The sequence below is a fragment of the Heteronotia binoei genome, chromosome 1 (assembly GCF_032191835.1).
Source record: "Heteronotia binoei isolate CCM8104 ecotype False Entrance Well chromosome 1, APGP_CSIRO_Hbin_v1, whole genome shotgun sequence".
NCBI lineage: Eukaryota > Metazoa > Chordata > Lepidosauria > Squamata > Gekkonidae > Heteronotia > Heteronotia binoei.
The window spans coordinates 21,387,261-21,412,818 of NC_083223.1; the positions used below are offsets into that span (position 1 = coordinate 21,387,261).

The following is a 25,558-nucleotide window of genomic DNA, read 5'->3' on the forward strand; positions in this document are numbered from 1 at the left end:
CTTTTGGTTTTAAATTTTCTCTCCCGGATTCACTCCCCCACTTCTCCTACTCACCCTTTCACCCATCAAGCCGGCATCTCCAGGTAGTCCAGGTGGCCCAATAGGTCCTTTGGGGCCCTGCACAGCAAAACAAGGTAATGGATGCAGAAAAAATGAGTCTGATGGCTTCCATTGCCTGGTAGACTTCGGCTCTTGCACCGATGAATGTGGAAGGGACTCATGAGATATTCCTCTTGGTTGTGTTTATTTGTCTTTTCTTGACTGGGGGGATTTTTGCTTTGATGCCAGACTAGCCAATAAGCCTGCAGTATACTAGAAGAGCCCAGCATATTTGTAACCCGCTTGGAAATCAGTTGGCACCCAAGGCAATCAACGATGACAGCCCTTAATGATGCACACTACAGGTCATGGTAACAATTGTTGCTGTTAGTGGTGCAATTTTCAGAATGGGCTGTTGCTGTAGCAGAGCTTCTCTTCTGGGGGATGGGGTGGGGATAAGCAGAAGCCTTGCTTAACCTTTTTCCATGCTGATGGACTAGATCAGGGGTGGTCAAACTGGTTTAACATAACAGTCACACAGAGTAAATATCAGATGTTTGAGAGCTAGACATGAATGTAAGATGTCTGAGAGCCACGAGACAGGAAGGAAGGAAGGAAGGAAGGAAGGAAGGAAGGAAGGAAGGAAGGAAGGAAGGAAGGAAGGAAGGAAGGGAGGGAGGGAGGGAGGGAGGGAGGGAGGGAGGGAGGAAGGAAGGAAGGAAGGAAGGAAGGAAGGAAGGAAGGAAGGAAGGAAGGAAGGAAGGAAGGAAGGAAGGAAGGAAGGAAGGAAGGAAGGAAGGGAGGGAGGGAGGGAGGGAGGGAAGGGAGGGAAATAGATGGGGAGAGAGAGAGGGAAAGAAAGCAACTTTAACTTTAAATGCATTCTCCAAGCTGCCAGCTGGCTTGGAGAAGTGATTTAAAGAGATAAATGCCTTCTAAAAGCCAACCGATGGGGCAGTGGAGGCTTTGAGAGGCATACAATGTGTGTGAAAGAGCCATATGTGGCTCCCGAGCCACAGTTTGGCCACCCCTGGGCTAGAAATAGGAATGGAGGATTCAAAGATGGCTCCCTCAAGCTTGTTCCTACCCAGGGGTGGAATTCTAGCAGGAGCTCCTTTGCATATTAGGCCACCCCACCCCGCAATGTAGCCAATCCTCAAAGAGCTTACCAAAAAGAGCCTTATAAGCTCTTGGAGGATTGGCTACATCAGGGGCTGTGGCCTAATATGCAAAGGAGCTCCTGCTAGAATTCTACCTCTGTTCATACCCAAAGTGTTCAGTTCTTGCCATCTCCCCAAATGTCCCTCATTTTCTGGCCCCGCAGTGGATCCAAGGGATATCCTCCTCTCCTCATCCCCAGATGACCAATTAGCAGCTGAAATGGGGTTTCCTCCCTCAGGCTGAGCCACTTCCATATGGCATTGGCTCTTGGCTTTCCCACTTCCTTTTCCTGACAGCAGCTATGAGGCCCGAATGAACCATGAGGCCTGAAATTCTCTCCCTGGACTTCCCAATGACACTGTTGTGGTTACCGCTGTTTCTCCCCTATGCCTCGAATCTGTAACATTCCCTCTCCATCCCCATCCCAGTGTTGACAGGTAGTAGAGAGGTCGGGGCTTCCTCATTCAGGTCATGGAATTGTGAGCTGGTGTTTATAGATGCTGTACACAAGGACGAATTTCGGACATGCCTTCCAAGTATTGTCAGATGTAGAAGCTCACATCTGGAAAGCACATGTTGCACATTGGTGGACTTGCCCTAGAATGGCCCTCCATGCGAAGTGGTTGATTTTTCAAGCCCTCGAGGGAAGGGATATCCCTTTCCTGCCTGTCTCTGGCCAATTTAGGTATATGAAAATGTACTAACCTCTGGTCCGGGAGACCCTTCGTCTCCTCTGTAGCCCTTAGGTCCAGGTGGTCCAGTTTCACCCTAGAAGAATTAAAAATTTTTTTATCAGGGGCTGTATTCCTCTCAACATATGGCCAGCTAACATATTTTGTGGGAGCCCAATAAAGCCCAGTTCCCAACCTCCCCAAGGAACACATTGATAAGTTCCTTGTGTGGGGCATGGTAGCTACATAGAGGCTTACAGACCTGCAGTTGATGACCTACACTGTAAATGCGTTTTTCAGAGGCTGTAGGAATCCTTCTGATGCTCACGGCTTTTTTGTAGCAGGAGCTCCTTTGCATATTAGGCCTCACTCCCCTGATGTAGCCAATCCTCCTGGAGCTTCCAGTAGGCCCTGTAAGAAGAGCCCTGTAAGGACTGGCTACATCAAGGGGGTGTGGCCTAATATGCAAAGGAGTTCCTGCTACAAAAAAGCCCTGCTGATACATACTGTACTCATATGTATACAAAACAGGATTCTGAAGATTTCTCATTATTAGGACTGTCAGCAAATGAGCGATTACGATTACGCAGGTTTCAAAAGATGTGCAGTTCAGTAGTTATCAGAGACTCGTTTCGAAATCAGATATAGTACAGCGAATGTAATGAGTTTCCTCCAGCCCTCATATTGCTACAGAGGTGCAGAGTGTCTCAAGGTAAACTGAGAGAATTTCTCCACTGTGGAGTCTTTCCTTCCCACTCTCTTTCTCTGCTCCTCAGTCAGATATATCCAACATGGAAATGATGAAAACAGAGTTCAACACATTTAGATTATGGGCACATCTGTATCTTAAACTGCAATCTGATCTACACAAACAGAAAGTAAGCTCCAGCTGAGGAAAATGAGTAAACAGGGAAAGAAGTGGCCCGTTGATGTATCTCTGATAGGCAGTAGATTTCAGAACGGACAAAAGAAAATACTTCTTTATACAACAGGTGATTAAATTGTGAAGTCACAGATGGTTTTTAATGGGGATTAAACAGATTTGTGGAGGACACGTCTAGGCAGTAGCTACTAGCCACCGTGTCTAAAAGGAAATGCTACATTCTGAGGTGGTAAAATCTGACTCCCAGAGCCAGGAGGCAACATCGGGGAAGGCCTCGGCCTCTGCGCTCTGTTGTTGGTCCTCCAAAGTAACTGTTCGGCCACTGTGTGAGTCAGGATGCTGGACTAGATGGACCCCTAGACTGATCCAGCAGGGCTGTTCTTTATGTTTGTCTGTAACTGTAGGCTAGCCTATGATTTGATACTGAACCATTCTGAAGACCAACTCACACGTGAGATGACTGATAATGGTCATCAATTTGTGTAAGACAACACAAGCTCGATACTCTTGATGGTCATTGTCAAGTTAACAGAACTTCATTTAACAGGGCTATTTTGGACTTTCCAAGAGTTCCCTCAGCCACAAGGCCCAGTTGGGCTACCTGATGAAAGCTGCAGAACTTTTTTTTGAGGCTGAAGGAACAGCAGCACATGGTGTTGGGAGCGGCCTCAGTGAAAGCATTAAAAGCTTCATCACAGAGCAAGTGCCTCTTGTCAAGCTTCTTCACCAAACAGCCTCGTGGCTCAATCAAGAGGCACAGGTTCTGGATAAGAAGGAATGTGGTTGGCAGAGAGAACTTTTCTCTTCCTTCTTAGAAAGACACGGGTGCTATATAAAAGCCAATACAGGTCTTGGGAATAAAGCAATATGCAGCATTGAAATATGTATTAACGAGGAAGCCCAGCGGGACAATAGGAACCTGGGGGGAATTTAAGGGGAGCTTTGGCAGTAGGAATCTCCTGCACTCTCACAAAAAGGAAAGGCTGGGTTGGATTTGTCACAAAAATTCAAGAGATGGATGAGCGAAAAGCAGAATCTACTCGCATGCTCCCTTACTTCTCCACCCAATTGTGGTGTTCAGTTCTACCCTCTTTCCTAAACCCTGGACATGAGTTTCTCAGGAGTCCCCAACCTAATTTCAACCACATGTTTTACCTTCCTTTATATTTACGTGTTTAATTTCTGCATTGCACCCTGTCTGGAGTATCAGGTCTCTTTTTTTTTTTTGCTTTCACAGAGAGGGAGTCCTTATGGTTAAAATCAGTGCTTTTTTTGTAGCAGGAACTCCTTTGCATATTAGGCCACACCCCTCTTATGTAGTCAATCCTCCAAGAGCTTACAGGGCTCTTAGTATAGGGCCTACTGTAAGCTCTTGGAGAATTGGCTACGTCAGGGGTGTGTGGCCTAATGTGCAAAGGGCTCCTGCTACAAAAAAAGCCCTGGTTAAAACTGATGTTTCCATCATGTCTAGAATGAAACTTCTGCTGCTCCTTCTTCTTCTGAAGTTTCTGAGGAATTTTTTTCCTTTGTGTTTGAGGAGCCCTTGTTGCCTTGGTTCTATTAAGCATCCCCCCCAAAGAGACAGCTCCTGCTTCAGTGGGATTATTCTAGGAAGGCTCTCATCCCCAAGATGGTGCGTGGGCCGGCATTTGTTCCCACTGCTGTTTTTAATTTGGAACAGTGGCTCTGGCACAGAACATCTGTGTTTAATTTCAGCTGTTGTTGCTATAAAATAATGGTGTGCTTAACGACAGGCTGGATCTATCGAAGCCCTTTGACAGAGAGAACAGAGTGCTCTCCTCTGGCTGGAGGAGGGGTACTTCCCAAGGCCCAAGAGTGGTACTTCCCACCTCTAGCCTGGGGAGCTCAGCTGAGGTGACTTGGAGTGACGCAGGCCAGCAGCAAGAGCAGGCCAGACAGGAAAATGAAAACATTTATTACAGAAAGAGTGATAGTCAGTGCTAACACAACTATACTGATTTTGTCAGGAATCACACGGAAGTATGGCCTGCTTCTAAAAGCTCTGAGGTAATCAGGATTACGGGTTTTCATGAGACCAAGAAGTAGAGCTTCCTATCTCTATCCTGAGGCATTCAGTTAAGTGTTGTGTTGAAAGCAGCCTCTGAGGGGTATATCAGCACTTGATCTACGATGAGGAAGAATCATGCCTTATTTGAATGGTGGATTCAAACACCCTAAATAAATTAATAAATGAGCTGCAATGAGCTTTCCTGTGGTGGTTTGGGATCTCTCTCTCTCTCTCTCGGCTTGGCTTCGCGAACGAAGATTTAAGAAGGGTGCAATAGTCCACGTTTGCTGCAGGCTCGCTGGTGGCTGACAAGACCAATGTGGGACAGGCAGGTCCGGCCACAGCGGCTGCAGGGAAAAGTCTGATTTAGGGTTGGTCCTGTAGCAGTGCGATTCTTCCTCAATCTCCTTTTGTCCTCAAGACCAGCTATGCGTGTGTTCTCAAAGGAAGAGACAGCCTGGTGGATGGTGTACCTCCATGCTTTGCGATCTGAGGCTAGGTCAGACCACTGGTGATGGTTGATGTGACAGGTGCTAAGGGATTTCTTCAAGGAGTTTGGGAACTTCTTACACAAAGGCCATTTGCAGGTTTGTCTGTGTGACAGAGCTAGGAAGAGGAGAGAAGTAGGGTTCCCAATTTTCCTGTTTATGGTGAAAGACCTCCAGGCAATTGGCAGACCAATGGGTGAGAATTGGGGCCAAAGGGGGGAGGGGTGAGAAGATCCTGAGGAGAAAAATTGAAAAGAAAAAATATGGCCTCAGCTAACTACCAGAAGTTCTGACCACAGAGTTCCCGGTGATTCCTGGAGTTACCCAGAAGTGATGACAAGGGTACCTCTGACAATCACAAGAACCTGCTTGGCAACCCTACAGAGAACACTAATAGTAGATCAGAACAGACTCCTGGCCTGGTTGCTCTATTCTTTCCTGAGCCTTTATTCTGACTTCCCTTTGTCCACACAGGAGACATGGGATGGGGGGAAAAAGGTTGACAACATCTTACTGATTCTCCAGGTGGTCCAAATGGTCCTTCACGGCCTTGGTCACCTTGTGGTCCTGGTTCACCCTGAAAAACAAAGGGGGTGCGGAAGATCAATCCAAGGCAATACTTTGTAGAGCGGAAAAAGATGATTTTCAGGAAAAAAAGATGCTCTCTTGTCATGTGTGCTGATCTCCCCTATAATCAACAGGTGGAGCCAAGTCATAACCACCCAGCAAGAGCTCTCTGAAATCAGGTCAGGTGAATGTAGAGACTGTGGACTAGCAACTCAGAAAGAGAAGTTCTCAGTTTTTTTCCCACATCCTGCTCAGCTTCAGTAAAAAATGGCATTTGCTTGTAGACTGGGTCATGGACTGAACCCTGCTATTATCCAAGACAGCTATTCTCAATTGGCCTGAACAAGAGGACTGAGAAATATGTTCAACAGGCTGAATGAGGCTATAGGCCAAAACAGGCATGACAGACACCATGGGCAAAGCACATGCCCGTGTAGGTCTCCCCACCCCCACCTCACCACGATCATATTAATGCATGAAGCTGCCTTATGCTATCGAACCCTTGGTCCATCAAAGCCAATAGTGTCTACTCAGACTGGCAGTGGCTCTCCAGGGTCTCAGGCTAAAGTCATCTACCACCTGGTCCTTTTTAACTGGAGATGCCAGGGACTGAACCTGGAACCTTCAGAATGCCAAGCAGAGGCTCTTCCACTAAGCTATGGCCCCTCCTATTTCAAGCAGAGGCTTTTCTACTAAGCTATGGCCCCTCCTGGTTCAGGGCCTTTTTTTTAGCAGAGCACACAGGAATGCAGTTCTCGCTGGCTTGGTGTCAGGGAGTGTGGCCTAATATGAGAATGAGTTCCTGTGGGGCTTTTTCCACAAAAAAAAAACCCCTGTGGGAAAAATGGTAACATCAGGGAGTACAGCCTAATATGCAAAGATATTGTATTTATATTGGATTTATGAGTTCCTGCTGGGCTTTTCCCACAAAAAAGTCCTGTGTGAAACAATGGTGATGTCAAGGGGTGTGGCCTAACATGCAAATAAGTTTCTGCTGGGCCTTTTCTACAAAAAAAGCCCTGCAGTTAGCCCTACTACATCTAAAGTTATCACAGTAGCAAACAGTTGCTCCAACAGATATTCATTCCACATGCCAGCATGCCAACGAATGGGATCAATTTGTTTATTCCTGCCTGGCTATACCAGCAAGCGATCACACTTAGCCAGCATCACACTTGTGCCTCTTTCTATCCTGGTTTCCTGATAAGAAGCCTAAAACTGTGTTGGAAGTTATCTTCATGTAATTTCCAGCAGCATTATCAGCAGTTATCCTCCACAATCAAGAGGAGGCTCCACCGCATTAGACTCCTGCTATATTCACTCCCAAGGTTAGAAGCTTTGAATTTGAGCAATTCCTCTCATTTCAAATTCCCCTTCTTGCTTGCTGCAGACCACCAAAAATATTGCCATGCCAATGCCCATGTGACCTTTGTGCAAAAGAAGGCCAAGAAACCACAGCTATCCCTTGCGCAATGCGGTGGGACTTCACTACAAAACTTACTTCTGGAACGGATCGGCTTCAGGAATTTACAAACAACTCCACAGCAAAGTTCCCTCTAAGCTGCAGAGTCTTGTGAGCAAAACTTCTACTTTGTGAGCTACTGGAATTAAAGTTGTGAGCTACTCAGGGGTGGAATTCTAGCAGGAGCTCCTTTGCGTATTAGGTCACACACCCCTGATGTAGCCAATCCTCCACGAGCTTACATCAGGGGTGGTTGGCCTAATGAGCAAAGGAGCTCCTGCTAGAATTCCACTCCTGGAGCTACTGCATAAATTATTGTGCTCTGGGGTCATCCTTCCTGAGTTAAGACAAAGATGTCCCTCAGCTTAGAGGGAACACTGCTCCATAGTCATACGTTACTGATGGTGTTGCAGTGGTGGTTCCTGCTGATCAAAGTCTTAACATTTGTGGGAACCAGAGTGGGCTTATGGATTCCTGCCAGAGGAGACAAAGTTTCTCGTTGGTCCAATTTCTAAGTGGAACTAAAGCACTGAGAATATGAACAGGATGGTATGGTCTTCATTTGGTGTAAATCATAAGAGAGGGGAGGGTCTTCTTGAAAGCACCAGCAGCATTCTTATGGCCAGTGTTCCCTCTAAGCTGAGTGTGAGCTAGCTCACAGGTTTTTAGCCTCCTGCTCGCACATTTTTGCCTTATTTCAGGAAGGATGACCCCAGTAGCTCACCACTTTAATGCCAGTAGCTCACAAAGTAGCATTTTTTGCTCACAAGGCTCTGCAGCTTGGAGAGAACATTGCTTATGGCATCTACTGCTTCCCCTCAAGCCCAAACTTGATGTGACGGAACATTTGGCAGCGATGAACAAGACCAGGAAATGCCGCAGCTTCCACCCCGAGAACTCCAAGCCAGTTGGGTCGGCAGCCAGTTCTCTAAAAACTGGGCAAGCTGTGCACACACATACACACACACACAGACTTTTGGCCTTGAGAAGGGCAGGAAATTAGCTCCTCAGAAATCCTTCCTCTGTCCTCTCAGATCAGCTAAACTGAGGCAGCAACAAAGTCCGACTAAATCCTTTCCTGAAGAATCATAAAATCTTTCCACCGAGGATTTAGGTCTGTTCTCTCCCGCTCCATCACCAGGGCACAGTGTGGGTAACAGTCAATCTCATGTACCAGACAAGATGAGAAACCCCCGTTCTGTCTTCCTGTTGTCGAAAGCAGGCCAAGTGGACAAAGTTCATTGTCCGCTGAAGCTGACAAGACGTGCTCACAACGAAATGCAAAGTAGTAACTGACAACACCATGGAATAGCAAAGAACTGCCATGAAGGGAAAGAATAAGGTTGCCAGCTCCGGGTAGGAAGATTCCTGGAGATTTGGAGGTGGAGCCAGGTGAGGGTGGGGTTTGGCAAGGGGAGGAGCCTCAGCAGGGTATAATCCCACAGAGTCCACTCTCCAAAGCAGCCATTTTCTCCAGAGGAACTAATCTCTGTTGCCTGGAGATTAGTTGTAACCCTGGGAGACCTCTGGAGGGAGGCTGGCAACCCTAGGAGGGAAGGGAGAGGACTGGGCAAAGGAGGCAGTTTTGGTCAATAAGCACTCCTGCTGACACTAAACAAAGCGAGAGGTCACCTCAGGACAATATTGAAAAACAACCAAAAGGTTACAGTGACCAAATTAACTATGTAATGATAACATGAATACAAAGAAATACATAGATAGTAATTATACAAATTCTTGAAACAAAGGAGTCCCGATGTACAGGAAGTCAACTTGACCAGTCCTGCTTCGATCATTCTTCTGGCATGGGGTGCTCCATAATACACTGTTGATGAAGACATTGTAGTTCAATGCCAATTACATAGAACCATTACTTGCGTTCCTGAGAACTGCAGGAAAACCAAACCAACAGGGACCGATAAGTCTCCGAATGAATTTTAATTAGGCACTGCACTCAAAAAATGGCTCAAGGCCATTTAGTGCCCTGATTAAAATTTAGGGGAGGGACGGTGTCTCAGTGGTAGAGCATCTGCTTGGGAAGCAGAAGGTCCCAGGTTCAATCCCCGGCATCTCCAACTAAAAAGGGTCCAGGCAAATAGGTGTGAAAAACCTCAGCTTGAGACCCTGGAGAGCCGCTGCCAGTCTGAGAAGACAATACTGACTTTGATGGACTGAGGGTCTGATTCAGTAGAAGGCAGCTTCATATGTTCATGTTCATATGTTCATGTAATTGACACTGAACTACAATGTCTTCATCAAGAGTGTATTATGGAGCACCCCATGCCAAAAGAATGATCGAAGCAGGACTGGTCAAGTCGACTTCCTATACGTCGCGACTCCTTTGTTTCGAGAATTTGTATAATTACTATCTACGTATTTCTTTGCATTCATGTTATCATTACATAGTTAATTTGGACACTACAACCTTTTGGTTGTTTTTCAGTATCACTAAACAAAACAGCAGCTCAGTTCCTTCGGGGAGTTAAAATAAAAAGTAGAAAAGAGTCACAAGAGACCCATGGGTGAAAGAGACCTTACCAAAATGAGACCCTCAGCCCCTTGGGCTCTTCTCAGGAATCCCGGCTGCTGTGATGACTATTTTGAGGCTATGCTGGCCTAAATGGTCAGCCTGCCAGTTGAGACCCTCCTGGCAAGCCATGGTCTCAGTCAATTCTCCCTCTAAACTATGGAGTCTTGTGAGGAAAAATTCTATTTTGTAAGCTACTGAATAAATTAGTTTGCTCTGGGGTCATTTTTCCTGAGTTAAGACAAAAATGTCTGAGCTGGAGGCTAAAAAACCATGAGCAAGCTCACACTAACTCAACTTAGAGGGAACAATGGTCTCAGCGCTCCCCCCCCTGCAGTGTGAGTTGGATGGTGACCAGAGGCAGGGCTTTCTTTGTGGTGGCACCCGCTGAACGCCCTCCCCAATGAGGCTCACCCAGCATATATCCTGCTGTTTTTTGGGCAACTGGGCCAAAACATTTCTTGTTTTCACCCAGGCTTTCAATTTAGGGATTTGATCTTTTAAACATGTTTTTAACATTCTGCTATGAAAAACCAGTAAGAGCCCCATGGCACAGAGTGGTAAAGCTGCAGTACTGCAGTCCTAAGCTCAGCTCACGACCTGAGTTTGATCCTGGCAGAAGCTGGGTTCAGGTAGCCGGCTCGAGGTTGACTCAGCCTTCCATCCTTCTGAGGTCGGTCAAATGAGTACCCAGCTTGCTGGGGGGAAAGTGTAGATGACTGGGGAAGGCAGTGGCAAACCACCCCGTAAAAAGTCTGCCATGAAAACGCTGTGAAAGCAACGTCACCTCAGAGTCGGAAACTACCGGTACTTGCACAGGGGACTACCTTTACCTTTTTTTTGAAAACCCAAGGGCTGTTTTATGAGGATCCATTTAGGCCCACTCGAACATCATTTGATGCTGTTTTCATTGTTTTGTCTGTTTGTGGTTTCTTAATTTTAATGATGGTTGTTTTTATGGTTTTGTCGTGTTTTACTTTGTGAACTACAAGATCCTGGAGAAGGTGGCATATATATTTTCTAAATATATAAAATATAGAAACCCAGCTAACCAACCAGCCTGTGGACAAGAATAGAGGCTCCCTCCCCCTCCCTCCTGGGCTTCCCCTCTTTCTCTCCAATGCTTCAAAGCAGAGGTCCATCACTGGCTATTAGCCACAGTGAATTGTTGGAACTCTCTGTCTGGGGCAGTGATGCTCTGTACTCTTGGTGCTTGGGAGGGGGGACACGGTGGGAGGGCTTCAAGTGCCCTGGCCCCACTGATGGACCTCCTGATGGTGCCTGGTTTTTTTTGGCCACTGTGTGACACGAAGAATTGGACTGGATGGGCCATTGGCTTGATCCAACATGGCTTCTCTTATGTTCTTATGCTTTAAATGCTGTTAGGGTTGCCAGCTCTGAGTTGGGAAATATCTGGAAATTCTGGAGATGCAGCCTGGGGTGAGCAGGGCTCAGGGAGGGGAGGGCTTTTTTTCTGTAGCAGGAGCTCCTTTGCATATTAGGCTACAACCCCATGATGCAGCCAATCCTCCAAGAGCTTACAGAGCTCTTCTTACAGGGCCTACTGTAGGAGGATTGGTTGCATCAGGGAGTGTAGCCTAATATGCAAAGCCCTGGACCTTGGCAGGGTACAATGCCATGGAGTCTACCCTCCAAAGCAACCATGTTCTTCAGGAAAACTGATTTCCATTGTCTAGGGATAAGCTGTGATAGGGGGAGATCTCCAGACCTCTCCTGAAGGTTGGCAACCCTAACTGGTGTGCCTAATACTGGGCATCCAAGTACTGCATTTCCCAGGGGCTCAGACACCCCTTGGACGCTGCCAAAGTGTGGTGCAAAAAGACATGGGTGAAGGGGGAAAGAGAGGGAAAACAAGTGGTGGTGGGGAGACTCTTTTTTCCTGCCAGTCATTGGGTTGGCCAGTTGACCAACCAGCTAGCTGCCCTGCACTGTCAGCACCAAAACTGCCACTAGGGAGGAGGGATAGGGTTGCCAGGTCCGACTCAAGAAATATCTGGGGACTTTGGGGGTGGAGCCAGGAGCAAGTGTGTTACACGCATGACTGAACTCCGAAAGGAGTTCTGGCCATCACATTTAAAGGGAACGCATGCCTTTAAAATGCCTTCCCTTCATTTGGAAATAACAAAGGACAGGGGCACCTTCTTTTGGGGCTCATAGAACTGGACCCCTTGGTCCAATCTTTTTGACACTTGGAGGGTATTTAGAGGAGAGGCATCAGATGCTATGCTGAAAATTTTGTGCCTCTACCTCAATAAACACCCCCCAGAGCCCAAGATACCCATTGATCAATTCTCCATTATACCTTATGGGAATCAAGTCTCCATATGGTATAATGGGGTGCCCAGCAGACATTTCCCTTCCCCCGTTGGCTTTCTGATAACCCTGAAGAGGGGAGAGGGCCTCCAAACTGGGGGATCCCCTGCCCCCAACTGGGGATTGGTAACCCTAAAGGAGGGATGGGAAGAAAATGACTATTCTGAGTCATTCAGAGTTTGGAACTGGACTCTGGAAAACCTGAGTTGTTTGCCTTTTTTCTTCTTTTGGAAAACCAGTTTGGTTTTTCTGAGCCCACTTCTGATTCAAGCCCATGGAGGCAAGCCCATGGCGAGTGATGACACAGAATGTTCATGAACAATGCAACTGCTCAAGGAATTAAACTGTCAGCAACAGGACATTGGCTTCTGACTGTGAGGGAAGGAAAGTTATTAATTAGGATAGAAGAAAAATCTTAAGAGGTTCTAAGAGATGATATAAATAGCACAGGCACTAAGTGTTAGGGAGACCCAGCATGGCAGCTGAAGGAAAGGAACAAAGAAAAGAGTGCATATGTGATCCTGAGGGAAGGATGGGGAGGATCTGGAAACATGAGGAAAACAGAAAACATGGAGCTGAGGGAAGGGGCTGTGGTAAAATACACACACCAAACTTATGGAGAAGAGAGGAATGCCTGGTAGGCCATGAGGGATGGGGATGGACACAAGGGTGAGAACAGGACAGAGTGTGTGGTGGATTGGAAAGTAGGAACTTGAGGAAACAAAGAAACATGAATTTTAAAAAAGAGAGAGCCTGGTGAGACAGCTGGATGAAGAATGAAGGGGGAAACAGGCTAGGGAATCAAGAACACAAAGGACCACCAAATTCTTCAAGAGAAAGGACTTCTCTGGAGAGTGTGCCATGATAGGGAAAAGTTACTTGGTGAACTGTGGCCCTTCCATGCCATGCCTACAGGTCCCCCAAGAAAGCAGAGAAGCCCAAAGAGCAGTGGGGAACTGAACTTCCAAAATGGGTGTAAACTCTCCTGGACGAAGGGAGAAGAGGCAATTAGGTGAGGTGAGAGCAAATGATATGGTGGGTTGGCATTTTTTTAAAGTTCCATTTTGCTGAACTCTTTTTACTATTGTTATTCACCCCAGAGTTGTGGGATAGGACAAGCTACAGATTGATATCCTTGATATTTCATGGATATAGCCTGCTTTGCCTGAACAGTACTATTTCTGCACACGGTGCAGAGATGGCATTTAACATATCTGTGCAGTGATATCACAAACATCTGGATCACACACATTCCTTACCACTCCCAGCGCTTTAAATTAAAAGAGGCCACAACCACTGCAGGAGAGCCCAAATGTCGCCTTCTCAATAAGGGGGCTAATGAAACTAGTTCAAGTCCACATCCACTTTTTTTTGTTGTGCATGTGTTAAAAACAGCACTGTCTTCAAGTATTTAATGAGAATGCAAATCTCCATCCCTGTCAACCTAGTTGGACACGAGCTCTAAAACTTAAAACACCAAATGAGAATTGTGCACATTTGCAAGAGGTTGCATGAAGTACAGATTCCTTTACCGGTACAGTCTCAGGAGAGTCTTTTAGAGGGGGAAAAAAGGCCCATGGCCAGATCTGACCAGCGTCGCCAGGGGATCTGGAGGTCACTTGCAGAAGAGAGCCCGCTGGATGCTGGGAACAGGTGAGCATCCTGCAAGTATTGTGAGTGACTCCAAAAAGGGTATTCTGAAAGTGCCTTGAGAAACTGGGAAGCAACCCCCTCCTCCCTTTCTCCTTGCAAAGAAATCTCTGCTCTGTGCATTCTTCTGGACTTATTTTCACATCACATCTGCCCACATCTGGTCACCAAGTATAGTTGTGTTGCGAGTTGCAAAAAACCATAAAATGTAAACAGGGAAGCGGAAATTTAGATGAGATTTAAACACGACTCCTGGTGCCACTCATTTCCCCTCAAACAGAACGGGCAGATTTATGCTTGCATCGGCTCCAGAGAACAAAACTGTTTGCAGTTGGCTCGGGAAGTCCCTTCAAGCCAAATCCTAAACACTTGCAAAGAGTAACACAATGCAAAATACTTCTCTGAAGTCAGCATGCATAGAAAATGATTGTCTTTCCTTTGACTCTGCCTTGTTGGCAAGCCATACACCCTTTCGCTTCAAGGGCTCTTGTGGGTGGCTGTTCTAGAGCAGGGCGCTCAGCCTTTTTGAGCCTGCTGACACCTCTGGAGTTTCGAGAGGGGGTGATGAGCACCACCCCCAAAAGCCTGCTGACCGGAGCTTGAGTCAAACCTCAAATGACTGCTGAAGGAGATGGAAACAAGTGAATACCTTGCTCCTGGGAAGAAGGAAAGTCTGAAGAGGGGAAAGGAACCACACACTCCCTAAAGAAAGCCTAAGTGTTTACCAGTCCCCCTGATCCTCCAGTGGGAAACTTGCATTTCCATGAAGGCAGCCAATAAGGAAGAAGCCCTGCCTTATAATGGCCCTGACCACTTTCAGAAACGTTTGGTAAGGACACCATGGTGCTCATGAGCACCATGCTGGGGAGACCTGTTCTAGAAAGTTCCTGTTCTGTGTTTTCTCTATAAAGTTCTAAAGGCTCATTTCTGCTCTTCTGTGAGAATTTGCCTCGCATTGGCCCATCTTCTCTTGTTTGTGAACTGTGGGATGCCATTATGCACAATAGCTCCTTTGAGGGATGTATTCTTCACCTCCCTCCACAATCCTCACTCTCATTCCACATGAATAGCTGACTCCAAAAGAGATGTTGGGCATTTTCTTGCCACTAGGCTTTCCTTCTTAGAGCTGTTTCAAATACATCAGAATAAAAACTTATTAGTTTTCAAGCTGCTACAGGACTCATTGTGGCTGTGGTTGTTGTCAATTTTGTTCCGTTGCTCCCTGGGAGTGACCAATAGGAGCTGATGAAATGTTGGTGAATTGACAGTTGGAAAATGGCAGTTAGGAGAGCAGTTGAAAGTTGGCAGTTAGGGAGTTAGACAGGAAAGAGCATGTCTGACTGAGTGAAGTTGATGTGAAGAGTAGCTTAGAACTACTACAGGAATAAAATCAATTTGTAATCAAGTTCCCAAATGCTGGAATAGGGAAACAGGGCAAAAATTCAAGGGAGAAGAAACTTGCAATTTATACCATACTTTTCTCAGTGTTCTGTTCAAACCATAAATAAAAGTTAACTGTTTGTTTAATCCTGTGAACTTTGTCTCAGAGAAAGAAACACACACACACACACCTCAGTAAAGATCTCCATCTATATATGTTTTGGGATATGAATAAATGCTGGGAGCGTGTGAATGGAATAGTGTGTGAGTCTCAACACCAATAATAATGTGTGGTGTCTGACTGAGGGCTGATTACATTGAAGGGGGCTGAACTACCCTGGCTGTGGTCAAACAACAAGCTTGGCATGGTCTGGCTGCACCTCTAATTTCTCCATAACTATTTGTTCCAGAATGTTTTGATCAGGCATGCCACCCTAATCCTACCTCACCTTGTGGCTGACCAATCAGCCTTCTGCTGAGTGGTCGCCATCAAGTGGGCTGGCAGTTTCTTTTTGCTCTTTTTCTTTAAGTCTACTTTGAGCATGTGCAGAACTGCTTATTCACCAGGAGAGAATGTGTGGTTATACACATATCGCCAACTGTGGGGGAAAATGGTGGTCACAGAGCAGAAGCTGCAGACCTCCCAAACAGCTTGAGAGCACAATGGAGAGATCAGACATCCGGAAATGCTCAGTGAGAACAATTTATCCATAAATACTACAGCCGTGGGTGAAGACGGGGGCTGATGACTGGGGATCAGGAGACAGATGTCACTGTCTGGATGTGCATGTTAAATCCGGTAGGGAGAAGCAATGACATCGGAACAAACAGCTCATCTGATCACACTCCTTGTCTGCTGATGTCTCTGAGAGAGAGAGAGGATCTGAGAGGCGAAATGGTCATGGCTGTCTATAGATTTTAAAAGAGGCAAGAAGGGTAGTGACGTATGATGGCATGACCTCTGAACCTGTGGGTGAGATGTGCACCTGCCCCCCTTGCCACTGACCAATTGGCTCTTTTGGCAGTCAATGCCACTTTTGCAAGGTCGTGAACTGTCTCCTCAGAGACTGGCAATCCCTTTTGAGCAGGGCTTTTTTGTAGCAGGAACTCCTTAGCCTATTAGGCCACATACCTCTGATGTAAGCCAATCCTCCTGGAGCTTACAGTAGGCCCTGCACAAAGAGCCCGGTAAGCTCTTGGAGGATTGGCTACATCAGGGCTGTGTGGCCTAATATGCAAAGGTGCTCTTTCTACAAAAAAAGCCCTGCTTTTGAGAAATCAGAAAAATTGATGTAGACCTGAGACATCACAGAAGCCATTGGCTCCTGTAGTCTGAAATCACAGAAGGCCTGGTAAGCCTTGTGTCAGGTACAAAGGGGGAACTTTGGGTGTCTTGAACAATACCAAAAGACTAGGCAGGGAGCTACTGAGTCCTTTACCAGAAGGAGGCAGGTGATTCTTACAGCTTGTAAGGTAGGACACAACTCCTTGTGGGAGCCATGGTGAACCGATGGACATACGAGCTCCTGATTTCAACTTTTTCACAACGTTCAGCAGCACTGACTTTTTTCCCCCCTCAGTGACACTAGAACATTTTCCATCCTCCCTGGTGTAATATGGGGGCACTGCCCATGTTGGTTTTGGACAGGCAAGTACTAACCCATGCCAGTCCAACTCATGTGCCGTTAAGATGATTCAGCGTGGGACAGACATATAAAATTTTTTCCGACTTGCTCCCAGTCCTTACAGAGGAATTTTAACCACCCACCCCCCCTCCAATAAAGAGAGACATTCTCCCCTCTACAGTCACACAGTTCCTGGTTTGTTTAGCACCAGTCTATGAACGCAGCTCATGATGAACTGCCTGGTGACTCAGAGAGAGCCTCCACACCAGTACAGCGACAAGAGGTTCTGTGCAAAATTGGGTGTTGATGGAAACAGGTAAGCATTTAGGGAGCGAACAAACAAAAAAGGCTTTTTAAAAAGGTGCCTACACCAAGTAGAACTAACTTTCCATTAATCTAAGGGTCACATGAAGCTGCCTTATGCTGAACTGGACCATCCTTCTATCAAGGTCTCTATGATCTACTCAGACCAGCAGTGGTTCTTCAAGGTCTTAGGTTGAGGTCCCTCACATCACCTATGGCCTTGACCTTCCCATTGGAGATGCCGGGACTGAACCTGGAATCTTCTCCATGTAAAGCAGAGGCACTTCTACCGAGCCAGAGCTCCTCCCTATGAGTCTGATAACCTGTCTTAAACTTTACACTTTGTTCTTTGGAAAAATTCAACTCTGACGCGAAGGCTGCTTTCACCGTCATATAAAGTAGCAGGCTTTTACTTTTCAGGATTTATCTGCAGAACTTGCCAGAGTCGATAATGAAGGTTAGAGACTTTAAGGAGACCCTTTTTCTTAAGCAGACATTTTCCTCTGGCACTGAAGAGAAGCTCTCTTGCAGCCCCGCCATTATCCTGGTTGGCACCCAGCATTTATATTGTGCTTTTTGAAGGGTCAAGCTGTGTTAGTCTGTTGCATCGAAACAGTAAAGGCTTCTTTGGCACCTTTAAGACTCACAGATTTATCAGGGTGGATTTATCACCATTGTCAAATTCACATGTCTTTACACACCTTACAAAGTAGGCCCAAAACATACACCATAAGAAATCTGCTTATCTTGCTGGCACAAGACTCTTGACTGAAATTTTAGCAATCCTTTGCTATAATATTCAGTAGTTCAGTTAGTAATGTGCACCTTACACAAGAGTGTACGGTCACTGTCAGTGTTCCCTCTAAAAAGAGTTAGTATGAGTTAGCTCACAGTTTTTTAGCCTCTGGCTCACACATTTTTGTCTTAGCTCAGGAAAAATGGCCCCAGAGCAAACTAATCTATGCCCCAGAGCAAACTAATCTAAAGTTCACAACTTTTTGCTCACTAGACTCCATAGCTTAGAGAGAGTATTGGTCACTGTACATGTACAGGGTATATCGCACTGATGAGGGGGCAGAAGAGAAGATGGGCTGTACTAGAAATGGCACAACAGGAGTGATCTTTTAGAGCCTGCTGGCATGTGCTTGTCTTGACATCCATGGGACAAGCTCTTGTTACCCTGCTCCTCGTTAAGCGTAAAAAACGAGTGACCTAAACAGAGTTTGGCAGGGGCTCACACAAGCTCAAACACTGCCTCAGCATCTCTGTCACTCTCTTGTTCTCTCTCACTCTCCCCCATCTCCATCTCTCTTTCTGGCACAGCTTAGACATCTCCCATGGATGCTTAGAGCTCCACAACAGAGAAAGAACATCCCCATTGAGCCGCGTGATATTCTCATTTTACCTTTTCTCCTCTCGGTCCACGGACTCCAGGGATACCTAGTGGCCCCCTTTCTCCATTGGCTCCCTGTGTGAGAAGGAACATATTGCGCTTTAGAAATATTTTACACGTTAGACTCAATTATCCATCTGACTGACCAACTGGCTTCTTTGCCCTGCTACAGCTGCCAAATATACTAGGGCAGGCCCGACGCGTTAAAGAGTAATGCTTTTCTTATCCAATGGCTACCCTGGCAGCAGCAGTAATACATTTGTCCTTAATGGGGAATGCTGTTATAGAACCTTGAAGCCATACCTTCTAGGCCATCTCTTCCAGCTCACTGCTCAAGGCAGAGGAAACGTAAAGCAAGAACATCCCTGGGCTGTCCAGCCTCTGCGAGTGATATAACAGCAACCTCTCCCCTCCCAGAAAGCGAAGCACTTTCTCTTGGGTCTGACTGAGAATGTATATCCACACTGGGAAGCTTTTTCTGACGTATGTGGGCACACAAAAGCTAACATTCTGAATGAAACTTTGTTGGTCTTAAAAGTGCTACTTGACTCCTACTTTGTTCTACTGCTTCAGACCAACACGGCCGCCCACCTGGATCTATATACAATCATATGGTTATGAGGTGTTTTCTAGGGTTTCTATCCTGTCACTGCGTTATTTCTCTAGTACTGTACTATAAAGATACCTTCTCAGTGGGTCAGTCTAGAGGTTCTCAAGAGATCCTTAAAGGGTGGTGGATGGATACGAAGTTGCTGCCCAGGGAACCCTGGGTCTGAGGGAGTTTACCAGCAAGGAAAGACAACATTTCCCTTTTCCTTCCATAACATATCCAGAGCTATTGCAGCGATGGTGGGGAAGGATGTCCTCTTATAGGAGAGGATTGCGTCTGCATCACTGTGGCAAACTGTTCTGCACATGCACAATTTCAGGGCTTTTTTTGTAGCAGGAGCTCCTTTGCATATTAGGCCACACACTCCTGATGTAGCCAATCCTCCAAGAGCTTACAGGGCTCTTAGTACAGGGTCTACTGTAAGCTCCCGGAAGATTGGCTACATCAGGGGTGTGTGGCCTAATATGCAAAAGAGTTCCTGCTACAAAGCAAAGCCCTGCACAGGCCTCAGATTCAGCAGGAGCTCACCAGGAGCACAGCTCCCGAACCCTTCTGAGGGTTCCACCTCTTCATCCCCACCTACCTTGTCCATTGAATAGTAGGTGCAGCTGCATAACAATCCCTGGATTGGGAGAGTGGGCAGCCAGCCAGTCACAAGGGGCTTTGCCACGCCCCCAGCAGCCCTCATTAACCCCTCGAGAAGCCTGTGTGACCCTTTCTTATGTGATTTTGGGTGGCAGGTGGCTTGCTGGCCTTTTGATTGGGGGGTGGCTCAGGAGAGCCCAAGATGAGCAAGGCCTGCTTGGGCTGGCTGGATCTCTAGCCAGCCCAAGCAGGCCATGCTTGCCCAGGTCTCTCCTTTTTACATCAGGTTACTTTTGGATGGAGGGGATGGTAGCATATGCTAACGAGTTATGCTAATAAGCTCCATGGCGCAGAGTGGTAAAGCTGCAGTACTGCAGTCAGAGCCCTCTGCTCATGACCTGAGTTCGATCCCAGCGAAAGCTGGTTCAGGTAGCTGGCTCCAGGTTGACTCAGCCTTCCATCCTTCCGAGGTCGGTAAAATGAGTACCCAGCTTGCTGGGGGTAAAGCGTAGATGACTGGGGAAGGCAATGGCAAACCACCCCGTAAAAAGTCTGCCGTAAAAACATTGTGAAAGCAACGTCACCCCAGAGTCTAAAACGACTGGTGCTTGCACAGGGGACCTTTCCTTTACCACCTATTTTTCTACAAAACAACCCCTGGCCCTGCACAATCTTTAATTCCTTGCATCTGCCATGTGGGCAGGTAGGAAATAGCCATGAGCCACACACAGGAGTCACCTGACCAGTGAGTCTCATGCGTGCCAAAGGGCAATAAGAGGATTAGAATAAGAGAAGTCTGCTTGAAAGCATCTTTCTTCCCATTTGACCTTCTGCACATTTGCTTAGACGAAAGCCCTACTGACTGGAATAAATAAAGCCCTTCACTACTGCGCATTAGTAGCGGTTGCATCCACCGGCATAGTTCGAAATGGACGAACCCACCCAGACTCCGCTCAGCTTTCTGAAGTTTAAGCAAATCCCGTTCTTTTCTTGCTCATTTCTCTGGCAAGCGGAAGCACCAAAGAACAAGTTGCCTTACCCTCTCTCCAGGGGGGCCATCCGGGCCGGGATTTCCCTGTAAGAAACAGAAAGAAACGTTGAAACTTTCCCCCCTACATTCTACTTTGGCCGTTCAGTCCCAATGAAGGTTTTAATGCTCACCTCATCTCCCAACTCTCCTTTCTCTCCAGCGACTCCAGGGCCTCCTGGCTGACCCTGCACGAGAGAAAAGAAACAATTCTTTAAAAACCAAAGAATTCTGGAAAAAGAAAAAGAGTTTGGGGATGCCTCTCATCAGCTGTGAGCCACATGGCGGGCACAAGCAACAGAAAGGGATGCGGCCTCCCGGATCAAGATTTCCTGCTTTGCGATTCGCCATGAAGAATCTTAATTCGCCTTGCCTAACAAAGATGAAGCCTGAAACCGAGTATATTGGATGTGGGGGGAGGGATTCTTTAACTTTGTGTTCCGTCTTTAATTACGTAGACTTTTCTGCTTTCAAGGGCTTCTTTGAAGGAAGGAACATGTCAGAAGTTGAAGCCTGGAACAGTTCCAGTCATTTCACTTTTGGCTCTGTGCCACTGCTTGAAAGAATATGCATTTAAAAAGGCTAGAAAAGTTCTGATCCTACTCAGTAACACATGCAATAACGGAAAAACGTGCTGAGTCCCATGCTTCGATGAAGGACTTCCCACTCATGGGCTGGATCCAGAGGGCCCATTTGAGCCAACATAGGCTCTTCCCCCAGCCGGATCAAAAAGTGATAAATCAATGGTATCTTACTCCTCGCAGATTACACCGCTTTCGGACTGCTGTGAGTGCAAAATGTTGGAAGGGATGTGGTCAATTGGGGGACTATATGCACTGCTGGTTGTATTGTCCTCACAAATATCCATTTTGGCAGTTGATTATACAGCATATTTATATGATAACAGGAGTCAAGGTTTCTGTCAGGCCAGAAATCCTCTTGTTATCTATGCTAGCAGTGGGCTTTGGAAACAAAAGCAGAAATATTTTGACTACAACTCTGCTAGCCATTGCCAGGATTGTAATTGCTTCTAAACGGGGAGATAAAAGCTCACCTTCTTTAACATCCTGGCAAAACAAGATGTGGGAATGTTTTGTTCATTGCAAAATCACTAGTTGTCATCTCATGCCTAACTTACACAATTATCAAGAAAAAATTACAGCAGTATGGTTTTCAGTCGTATCATATTTGGTTCCTATTAAGGCTTATTGTCGGGACTTGCTATTTTTCTAAGGTACGTCATTCCATATTTGTATCTTTGTAGCAAATGCGTATTTGTCTTTCGTTTAATGCAGTGTCATGTTGGATTGGTGTATATTATAAATAAAGAATATTTCAAAAATAATAATAATAATAATAAAAAAGTCCAGGTCAGACATGCACAACGACTGCCCTTTCCACCCTTTGCACTCATGCTGTTATCTGACATCTCTGAAATGCGCCCAAAAGCTAGCAGCTGAGAAGTGGTAGCAAACTCTTCTGCCACACTCCTTCCGTGTTTCCTGGCATCTGACAATGGGAGCGGGCAAGCAAGGCAATATAAATCCACCAATCTGCTCCGGACAGCTTCTGGGTTTATATATATTTTAAAAAATCACTGCCACAGAGCGGATGAGCATATATGTGCATGGCTACAAAAATGTAAGGGGGGAAAAACCGCAAGGGGTGGTGCGAAATAACCGTGTGAATGCGCCCTCTGCGTGATATATGGGAGTTCCTGATCAGGGTTTGTCTGCTCCATAGTGATGTGCGGCTGTCACTTCTGGACATGTGGAAAGTGATGTCAGTGCGCTGACAGCGATGTTATTACATCACAAGTGAGGGTTTCCATCATCAGTAAGTCCTCCTGCTGGCTGCCATGCCTGGCAACTGAAGTCATATGTGATAAGCTGGAAGTTATGGTAGGTAACTCTGGGACTTACTGGAAATTCTATGGTTTTCTCACAGCGATTCTTGGAGTTACCCTATGTCACTCCTGGAAGTGATGGTGGGTAGCTCTAGGAATCACTGGAATTTCAATGGTTTTACCATAGAATTTCCAGTGATTCCTAGAGCTACCCTATGCCACTTCTGGGTTTTCATTGGAAGTGACAAAATAGCGCACATACTGTCATGGCCCCTTCATGGCCCCGCCTCCAAACCTCCTCCCAGCTGCCAGGCATAGCCATAGCCAGTATGGTGACTGAGATAAGCTCAGAGCGGCCTTACCTTTTCTCCAGAGACTCCAGTATTTCCAGGCCTGCCTGCTTTTCCATCCACCCCAGGATCTCCCTTTGGAGCACCAAAAGAAAACAGAATTAAGAAAGAAGACATTGGCCCACTATTGTGAATTCAGCAGTTCTGGTTTTTAGATTATAATTATAGTTTTGGTTTGCCCTGCAGGAGTCTTCGAAGCCTGACTGACCCAGCTGAGCATGAATTAGGGTTAGGTCCGTCTATCCCTGTTAGCGATGGTGAGGGTGGGACAGAAGCGCCAAGGCCTCCAGGTTCTGACCTTTGCCTGATAACACCACTGGGGGATCTCCAGGTCTTTGTGGACTTCTCAAGCAGATTGCGAACATCTGAATACACAAAATGCACAAAAACTATGGACACCTCATGTCCACATGCCATCTAACTATCTAGAGTGTGCTGCCAGCCCACGGCCCCCTCCTTAACTGCGTTAGAAAAGGATTTTCTCATTCACTAGTGTCAGACTTGAGAATAAAACCAGTATCTTTATTAGGATCACTGAAAGCTGCTGTTCTTGAGCTGAAATAAAAAAACGTTGCTTGAAATTAGAAGGGAAGGGTCTCTTCTTGGAGGTACAAGCTTGGATAAGTGCATTTGATCACTACTGGTACCCTCTTACTGCTAGTCAGGGCTCTTTTTTTGTTGGAACGCACAGAAATGCAGTTCCGGCTGGTTTGGCATCAGAGGGTGTGGCCTAATATGCAAATGAGTTCATGCTTGCCGTTTCTTCAAAAACAAGCCCTGTATGAAACATGGTGATGTCAGGGGTGTGGCCTAATATGCAAATGAGTTTCTGCTGGGCTTTTTCTACAACAAAAAGCCCTGCTGCTAGTTAACATTTATGTAGCAGTAGACATAGCCTTGCAGATGACTGCAAATGCACCAGGGATAACAGGGATGAAATCTTAGGCTATTAGGCCTGAGCCTGATGAACTGACTTCAAAACTGCTTCATTATGAGGTATTTTATTATCTAATTTGCATCTCTATGTGGCAACAGCACAGGACGGAAAAAAACATGTAGGCTATCAGTCTTCACTCCACTAAAATGCGGGCTGCCTGAAGTTCTCCTCACAACTGCCCTTTCCTACTTATTTCTGCCAACGAAGCCCACCAGGAATCCTGAAGGCCTCAGTCCCTCAAACAGGCTGCCACAGTTGTGTTTTGCTCAACACGATGATTTTGATCACACTTCTCTTAGAAACAGTGACAGGGTTTTGGTGCAGAGGAGAAGAAAGGGCTTGAGATAGCTTTAGGTGATGACGCTGTTGGAAGTTGACCTTGTGAACAGAAAGCGGGCTTGTGGAACCCTACCAAGCCTCCTGACAAGGCACTGTACTGCGAGAACAATGTTCAGCTTGCTTCCCCATGTCAGGGTGGAACTGACCCCTGACCAGAATGTAACCTAGTTTTGTCCCGGCCCTTAAGAAGTAAATAGCAAATTTTAACTCACTGGTCCTCCTTTGGGCCCGTAAGGACCAGGGTCACCTTTGGGTCCAGGAGGTCCTCGTAGGCCCTTGGGGGGGAAAAAGATGATAATCAGTATATGCAGAAAATGAAAATTGTGTAGTGCTCCACTTTTCAGTGCGGTTGGTTGGAGATACATCTGGGTGCCTTGGACATTGGCTTTCCTCTTGGTTTTCAACCATCATAGACCTAAGCATTGCCTCCTGAAACCTCCCCACCCACTACACTATCCACCAGTCCTCCAGCTGCACTCCTGCCTCCACCTGTAAGGCCTTGAACTGTTCAAACTTGCTTTTAACGGTTAAGGGGAGGTGGCTGTTATTCCACAGCACTGACAATCTAACATAACGGAAACAAGAAACATCAGAATAACTAGAACATCAACGTGCATCTTGGACTTTTCAATGACCATATAACGGAAATTATTTTATTGTATATTTTGTTTTTAATATTTTATGTTGTTTTTATTTGTTGTTAGCTGCCCTGAGCCCATTAGAGGAGGGCGGGATATAAACCTGATCAAATAAATAAATACATTTTGTGGGTTGGATCCAACCAACTTTTAAGTGCACTCATTTCCTCACCTTATGCCCACCCCCATCCCATATAGCTCTTTCCCATGCAGGTCCCATGATCCTCCACCATAGCCTCTTTGGGGACTCCCCTCCTCCCCTTTCCACAAGCCGAAAAACTGGCTGGAACCAACCTTTGTTTGTATCTATAAGTCTACTTTCACAACTGTGCGCTCATATCTATGACTGGCAGCTGTTGGAACTAGAAACATAATTTGTTAGAGATACATACATCAAATCCCGGGGATCCTTTGCAACCAGGTAACCCATGGAATCCAGCTTCGCCCTGTAAGGAAAGAAGAGCTGTCTGAGTTAATCGTCCTTACAAATCAAGGCTGCCGTAATCACTCACATTCTCAGAGACTGCAATCCAGCATCTGGAGGCAAAAGAATAGCTGGAGAAAGCACCACAATGGAAGGAACTGCCTCAGGTCCATTTGATTGTTATGGCTGAAATTTAGGCTTTAAGCCCTTCCTGGCTGGACTTATAAGAACATCAGAAGAGTCCTGCTGGATCAGACCAGTGGTCCTTCTAGTCCAGCATCTTGTCTCAC

At 46.3% G+C, this 25,558-nt stretch overlaps 1 protein-coding gene across 1 annotated transcript in view; it reads right to left on the bottom strand.

Annotated features, from left to right (window-relative positions):
• COL6A1 (collagen type VI alpha 1 chain) overlaps window positions 1-25,558 on the bottom strand; it is a 73,912-nt gene that overhangs the window by 23,540 nt on the left and 24,814 nt on the right. Inside the window, exons 14-22 of the mRNA XM_060232387.1 lie at window positions 25,237-25,290; window positions 24,419-24,481; window positions 22,943-23,005; window positions 20,869-20,922; window positions 20,747-20,782; window positions 18,525-18,587; window positions 5,786-5,848; window positions 1,906-1,968; window positions 55-117 (exon numbers count right to left, since the gene is read on the bottom strand). Coding sequence (XP_060088370.1) covers window positions 55-117; window positions 1,906-1,968; window positions 5,786-5,848; window positions 18,525-18,587; window positions 20,747-20,782; window positions 20,869-20,922; window positions 22,943-23,005; window positions 24,419-24,481; window positions 25,237-25,290 — 522 coding nt within the window. The remainder of the gene's footprint in view (window positions 1-54; window positions 118-1,905; window positions 1,969-5,785; window positions 5,849-18,524; window positions 18,588-20,746; window positions 20,783-20,868; window positions 20,923-22,942; window positions 23,006-24,418; window positions 24,482-25,236; window positions 25,291-25,558) is intronic.